Raw genomic sequence first — 6,755 nt, 5'->3', positions numbered from 1 at the left:
GATGAGCGTCGAGAGCCTAGCCCAGGTGAGGGCCATGACGTCGACATCAGCCCGATCAAATCCACTGTCAGCCCAGGGGAAGATACACTGTATCACCTACCGCCACTATTGAAGTCAGGAAATCAGGCGTTGGGTAAATAGTGGTTAGCCTGACTGGGAAGCAGTAATCATGGAAATCCAGCTGTCAAATCCCCAAATTAAGGGATAGAGGATGATCTCCGCGGGAGCGTAGAGGGGGTTTCTCATATGTACAAGGCCTATAAATAGAGCCATGGCAATTCATTAAGTTTTTTACGCTCACTTCCAGACTACTACAGAACTTGTAATCTACAACATATTTGTGCATGCACAAGTGGATGTAAGCAAATAATTTTAGCCGAACCACTATAAACTCTTGTCTCATTTACTTATTCAGCATCATTAACCTCCAATTAATACGTGAGAGATTACTGCGAGTGTTCTCGGAGAGTTAATTTCTTGTTGGCTGAAATCCACCATCAACAATTGGCGCTAGAAGGAAGGCCTAAACCCAGAAATCGAATCAAGCAAAAAGCAGTGACTATGGCTCCGAGAAAGACCCGCAGCGTGACGGCAACTCAGAAAGGCCAAGAGGGCCAGAACTCGGCCCTCGGAGGAAGGAACCTGGCGAATCCGCCCAACGGTGGCCAGGAACCAGCAGAGGCACAACCCAACCGCAAGGTGCAGCTACAAGCTGCTGGAAACCCCCCAGACCGCCTTGACCAGCTCCAAAGGCAGGTTGAAACACTTGTTGTGGCTATAGAAAGGATGGCCACAACCCTCGCTAGATGGGAACAAAGGCCATATTCGATGCCGCCATTAGAGGATGCGCCGATGAACCCGGTGAACGCCGCCATTGGGAACCAAGTAATTAGTGACCGACGTGGTGACGCCGAGGGGGTTGGTGACAGTGGGGCCAACGACCCCCGCCTAGCCAGGTCGAATAGATCTGTGGGGAGCAGACAACGAGCTACTAGGATGAGACCCAGGAGAGGGCCGCAGTTGAAGTAGCAAATGACCGAGGGGTACTCCCTCGACTGCAGGAGAACATGAAAATGAGGGACGCGGTCCTAGTAGAATCCTTGTCCATACGCGGGGAAGACCTGAGGGAACGGTTGAACGCTTGATGTGAGCGAGACGTGCTGCGAACCAAGGAAGAAGAGCTTACGGCCGAGAATAAAGCTCTGGCCGAGAAAATGGCTAGACTTGAAAAGCAGATAGGGAGTCGGCTGAATAACTTTGAACAAGTTGTAGGGAAGGTAGCTGAGGCTGTAAACGTTGACGCCAAGATGTATACGTCTCACGACCACCCCTTCACAGAGAACATCATTCAGGTGCCATTGCCTGATAAATACAAGACGCCGCTTATCCCACTATATGATGGAAGGAGTGACCCAGATGACCACCTAGAAGTCTACACGGGGCACATGGTCCTATATGGATACCCCGAGGAGGTCATGTGCTGTGCATTCAGAAATCATCTCTTTGACTCTGCCAGGAGATGGTTCAGGTCCTTAAAACTGAACTCTATAACCAGCTGGGACGACTTGAAAAACGCCTTCCTGACTCAGTTCATAGGTGTCAAGAGGTACATCCCACCAAAGCAAAGCCTCTCGAAGGTGTATCAAGGACCAAACAAGTCCCTAAAAGAATGAATAGCCCGGTTCGGGGAACAGGTGGCTGCCGCCGAAGGGATCTCCGATGAGATAGCCTTGATGGGGGCCCTATCAAGCATGAAGAAGGATATCCCATACAACACAGACCTCGATCGAAAACTGCCCCAGAGCTACCAAGAATTCCTGGCAAGGGCCCAGGGATTCATTAACATAGAAGATGCCAAAAAGGCCTTAAAGAGCAAAGTGGTGGCTCCCACCTAAGAAGAGGTGGGACAGCCGAGCCAGCAAAACAACGACAAGAAGCGCCGAGGTAATCCTCAGGTGCAGGCTGAACCAAGGTATAACCCGACCCCAAACAATAAGGGTGGCAACGCCTCGACAGGGCATGGGGACACCAGGCCTGCCAAGCCACAAAAGTATGATGCCTACACCCTATTAACCATAGGGATTGAAGACGTCTATCAAAGAAGGGGGGGGCCAGCGGAGCCAGCAAAACAACGACAAGAAGCGCCGAGGTAATCCTCAGGTGCAGGCTGAACCAAGGTATAACCCGACCCCAAACAATAAGGGTGGCAACGCCTCGACAGGGCATGGGGACACCAGGCCTGCCAAGCCACAAAAGTATGATGCCTACACCCTATTAACCATAGGGATTGAAGACGTCTATCACGAGATCAGTCACCTCCAGGTACTGTGTCACCCACCGCCGCTGAAGTCTGACCCAGCACGGAGAAAGCAGAACAAGTATTGTAGGTTTCATAGCGAGAGTGGACACACGACCAATGAATGTTTTGACCTAAGGGGTGAGGTTGAGAGGTTGATCCGTGAAGGGAGGCTCAGTAAGTACCGAGCCGACCGACGGGGCAACAATAATCGGAGGAACAACGACCGACAGGAGGATCAAAGGCAAGACTAACCCCCCGAACCCGTCGGCATGATAAGGATGATCTTTGGAGGGCCCTACCTTGGCAGCGCCTCCCGCGGCGCACAGAAAGACTATGTGAGGGAAGCGAAGGAAAAATTCAACAAGAGGATCATGAGTGTATGCGGTAGGGAGTCAAAGGCCGCAAGGTTTAAAGAGGCCGAGATAACGTTTTCAGAAGCAGATGCAAACGAGCGAGGTCATGATCGGTAACCATATGGTCTGCCGCATCCTGGTGGACAAGAGCAGCTTGGTGGACATTTTGTACATTGATTGCCTCGACAAGATGGGGATCCCTCGGGCGAGACTACAGAACATCCCACAACCACTGTACGGCTTCACGGGGGATTGCGTCGTCCCTGAGGGAATGATAGAATTGCCAATAACAATCGGTGAGCGACCACATACCTCGACCGTTATGTCACGGTTCTTGGTAGTGAAGGGAGGCGACCAATATAACACGGTCATAGGGCAACCAACACTGAAGGCATTGAAAGTGGTCACGTCGATCTATCATCAAACAATGAAGTTCCTAACCCCCAGTGGAGTCAGAAGGGTCAGAGGGAACCACTACGAGTCAAGGCTCACATACGCAGAGACTGTCCGCCACTACGCTGAGCCGGGGCAGACCAGGAGAGAAATGAGGATGGTGGCAACCAAAGCAGAGGAGGTCGACCTAGACCCACGACTCTCAGATGGAGAGATAGGGACGGGGCTAGTCGAGGACTTGATAGAGATCCCTATAGACGAGAAGGAGCCTACAAGAAAATTGAGGATATGCTCAGAACTTGAAGAGCATAATCGGGAAGAATTGGTAGCATTCCTCAGAGGCAACCCTGACGTGTTTGCTTGGACCCACGAAGACATGGAGGGGATCAGCCCAGACATAATGAGCCACAAGCTCAATATATATGAAAAGTATCCCCCCAAGGGGCAAAAGCGTTGACCAATGAACACCGAGAGGTATGCAGCTTTACGGGAGGATGTCGACAAACTAATAAAAAATGACTTCATCTGGGAAGTCCTATACCCCAAGTGGGTATCAAACCCTGTATTGGTATTGAAGCCCAACGGGAAGTGGCGGACCTACGTCGACTTTAGTGACTTAAACAAAGCCTGCCCGAAGGATAGCTTTCCACTCCCAAGGATAGATCAGCTGGTCGATGCCACAGCGGGGTACGAACTCCTGAGTTTTATGGGTGCCTATTCTGGCTACAACCAGATACCGATGTTCCACTGAGACAAGGAACATACATCGTTCATCACTGACAGGGGCCTGTATTGCTACAAGGTCATGCCCTTTGGCCTTAAAAATGCGGGAGCAACATATCAGTGCCTGGTCAGTAAGATGTTCGCGGACCAGATAGGTAAAACCATGGAAGTATATGTGGACGACATGCTGGTGAAGAGCAGAAGGTCTAAAGATCATGTGGAAGACCTCAAGGGAATGTTCGACGTACTAAGGAAGTACAGGATGAAGCTGAACCCCCTTAAGTGTGCGTTCGGGGTTAAATCAGGCTAGTTCTTAGGTTTTATGGTGAGCAGTTGAGGAATCAAAGCTAATCCAGAGAAGGTGCAGGCGATCCTCGACATGAAATCACCACGAAAACTGAAAGAAGTCCAGAAGCTAACGGGTTGCATTACTGCACTCAATAGATTCATTTCAAAATCTACAGATAAGTGCATACCGTTCTTCGACACCCTGAGAGGGAGCAAGCCGTTTCAGTGGACAGAGGAGTGCGAACACGCGTTCCAGCAATTAAAGGAACATCTTGAGAAGCTGCCCCTATTGTCCAAGCCTACGGACGGGGAGGTGCTGAGCCTGTATCTGGCGGTCCTTGAACACGCCGTTAGTTCGGTGTTGGTCCGCGAAGAGGAAAAGGTGCAGCTGCCTGTGTATTACACCAGTAAGTGCCTCCTTAACGCCGAGACGAGATATCCTCAGATGGAAATGCTCGCCCTTACGTTAGTGGTTACGTCGAGAAAGCTACGCCACTATTTCCAGGCCCACAATATTCAGGTCTTGACGAATCACCCTCTCAGGCAGGTATTGCAAAAGCCCGACGCTTCTGGAAGACTCCTTAAGTGGTCCATAGAGCTCAGCCAATTCGATATTGACTACAAGCCATGGGTAGCCATCAAGGGCCAAGGCTTGGCCAACTTTGTCGCCGAGTTCACAGGATTGCCAGATGAAGTAGAGGTAGTTGATGGGCCCGCCCGATGGAAGCTCTATGTTGACGGAAGCTCTAATGACAACAAAAGTGGTGCAGGGTTTGTATTGCACACCCCAGAGGGCCACAAGATAACCTTAGCGTTAGATTCGAGTTCCCTGCATCCAACAATGAAGTAGAATACGAGGCGTTGCTGGCCGGACTCCGGTTGGTAGAGCACCTAAAACTGGGGCCCATAGACATCTTCAGCGATTCACAGTTAATCATGAACTAGGTGAAAGGCCAATATCAAACCAGGGATGAAAAAATGGCTGCCTATCTTAAGAAGGTTAAAGAGGCCCTAGAAAAGTTCTCAGCCTACGACATACAGCAGGTGCCAATGGCAGAAAACAGCAGCGCCGAGGCCCTTGCTAGGTTGGCCACCTCAAAAGACGTCGAGCTGCTCAGGCTAGTACCCGTAGAAGTCTTAAAAGCTCCCTCCACCGAGGGAAAGCCTGAAGTCCTGTCACTGAGCCACTAGCCGAGCTGGAAGGACCCAATCGTCAAGTATTTACTCGACAGTGAGCTCCCAAAGGACAAATAGCAGGCAAAAAGGTTGAGGTACCAGGCATCGTGATTCACTATACACAACGATATTCTTTATCTCCCCTTGGCCATTTGCAAAATAGGGGATTGATCTCATCGGTCCATTGCACAATACCCATAGGGGATACAAGTACGCCATTGTAGCCGTCGACTACTTCATGAAGTGGGTTGAAGCCGAGCCACTGATGACGATCTCAGAGGAGAAATGCACAAATTTTATATGGAACAACATAGTCTGCCGGTTTGGTGTACCACATTCTCTTGTATGAGACAACGGGAAACAGTTCAACAACGATAACACCAACTAGTTTTGTGAATTGCTAGGTATCCATAAGAACTTTTCCTCTATTGTATATCCCCAATCCAACAGGTAGGTCGAGGCGGTAAAAAGGATTATCAAAGTCACGCTGAAGCGTTAACTCGATAACTATAATGGCAAGTGGGCAGATAAGCTACCAACGGTCCTGTGGGCCTACAGGACAACCAGTAGGACGACCATAGGGGAAACACTATTCTCAATGGCTTATGGGGTGGAAGCGGTCCTCCTAATCGAGTTATCCATTCCCACCAGCCGAGTCATACAATATGAGGAAGATAAGAACGCCGAGCGAATGGGCTTAAAGCTCGACCTTTTAGAAGAGAGGCATATGGATGCGCAGCTAAGGCTCACCTCGTACCAAGTCAGAACAACTAGGTACTATAACAGAAAGGTCAAACATAAGCAGTTCAAAGTGGGAGACCTCGTCTTGCTAGTAGTAACCCCAAACACTAAGCCCAAAAACTCTGGGGTACTGGGCCCAACTTGGGAAGGACTTTACAGGATAAAGGAGATCGTGGCTAATGGATCCTATCGACTCGCCGAAGTAAGTGGTCGAGACATCAAACACACATGGAATGCAAACCAACTGAAGATTTACTATCAATAACGGCGAGAAAGGTTAACCTAAAGGTTACACTTAGAAATTTTTGCTCCGTTTTCCTTTGTATTTTTGCAGGCTGAAAAGTCAACATGTAAACTCTACATAAATAAAATTCCGACTGAATTTTCTACTCATTTTGATCTACTCATTTGAATTTTATCGCTTGACTGGTATCTACATAATTGAGAATCTACTATCTACGTCGACCATTATATGTCGACCACTCTTGCGTCAAAGATAAGTCATAGACTATCTTTGACGGGCGGATAGTAAGGCCACCCTAAGGCCTTTAAAGGTGGTAAAGCCCTGGCTTAACCATACTTAACCAAATTATTTTTCCGTATTTCTACGGCATCCACACACAAAATAAGCATCTGTATATAATATATATATATATATATAGAAATAAATAAATTACGTATCTCGACCTTATGGCCGTTACAGAACCAAAAATTTAATGTCTTGACGTGATGGCTGTTGCAAAAAAAAAAAAAGAAAAAACAGAGAGAGAAACAAAGAAGTC

The 6,755-nt window shown here is 48.7% G+C and overlaps 1 protein-coding gene across 1 annotated transcript; it reads left to right on the top strand.

Moving 5' to 3' along the window:
- The first annotated feature begins 1,214 nt into the window (after positions 1 to 1,214).
- Positions 1,215 to 2,550, top strand: LOC112092251. Its single transcript, XM_024167895.1, has 3 exons — positions 1,215 to 1,637; positions 1,695 to 1,880; positions 2,080 to 2,550. Exons 1-3 carry the CDS (start codon positions 1,215 to 1,217, stop codon positions 2,548 to 2,550), a joined length of 1,080 nt encoding a protein of 359 aa, XP_024023663.1.
- The last annotated feature ends 4,205 nt before the right edge of the window (positions 2,551 to 6,755 follow it).

This window comes from Morus notabilis, unplaced genomic scaffold (genome assembly GCF_000414095.1).
Source record: "Morus notabilis unplaced genomic scaffold, ASM41409v2 Scaffold533, whole genome shotgun sequence".
Taxonomy (NCBI): domain Eukaryota; kingdom Viridiplantae; phylum Streptophyta; class Magnoliopsida; order Rosales; family Moraceae; genus Morus; species Morus notabilis.
Note: the sequence above shows the minus strand (reverse complement) of the source record. Positions and strands in the feature narration are given on the sequence as shown.

Coding starts and splice junctions, on each gene's coding strand:
- LOC112092251 (XM_024167895.1), top strand. CDS start 1,215: ATGGCTAGACTTGAAAAGCAGATAGGGAGTCGGCTGAATAACTTTGAA. Junction 1,638..1,694: donor CAAAGCAAAGCCTCTCGAAG/GTGTATCAAGGA, acceptor TTCGGGGAACAG/GTGGCTGCCGCCGAAGGGAT. Junction 1,881..2,079: donor AGGCCTTAAAGAGCAAAGTG/GTGGCTCCCACC, acceptor TATTAACCATAG/GGATTGAAGACGTCTATCAA.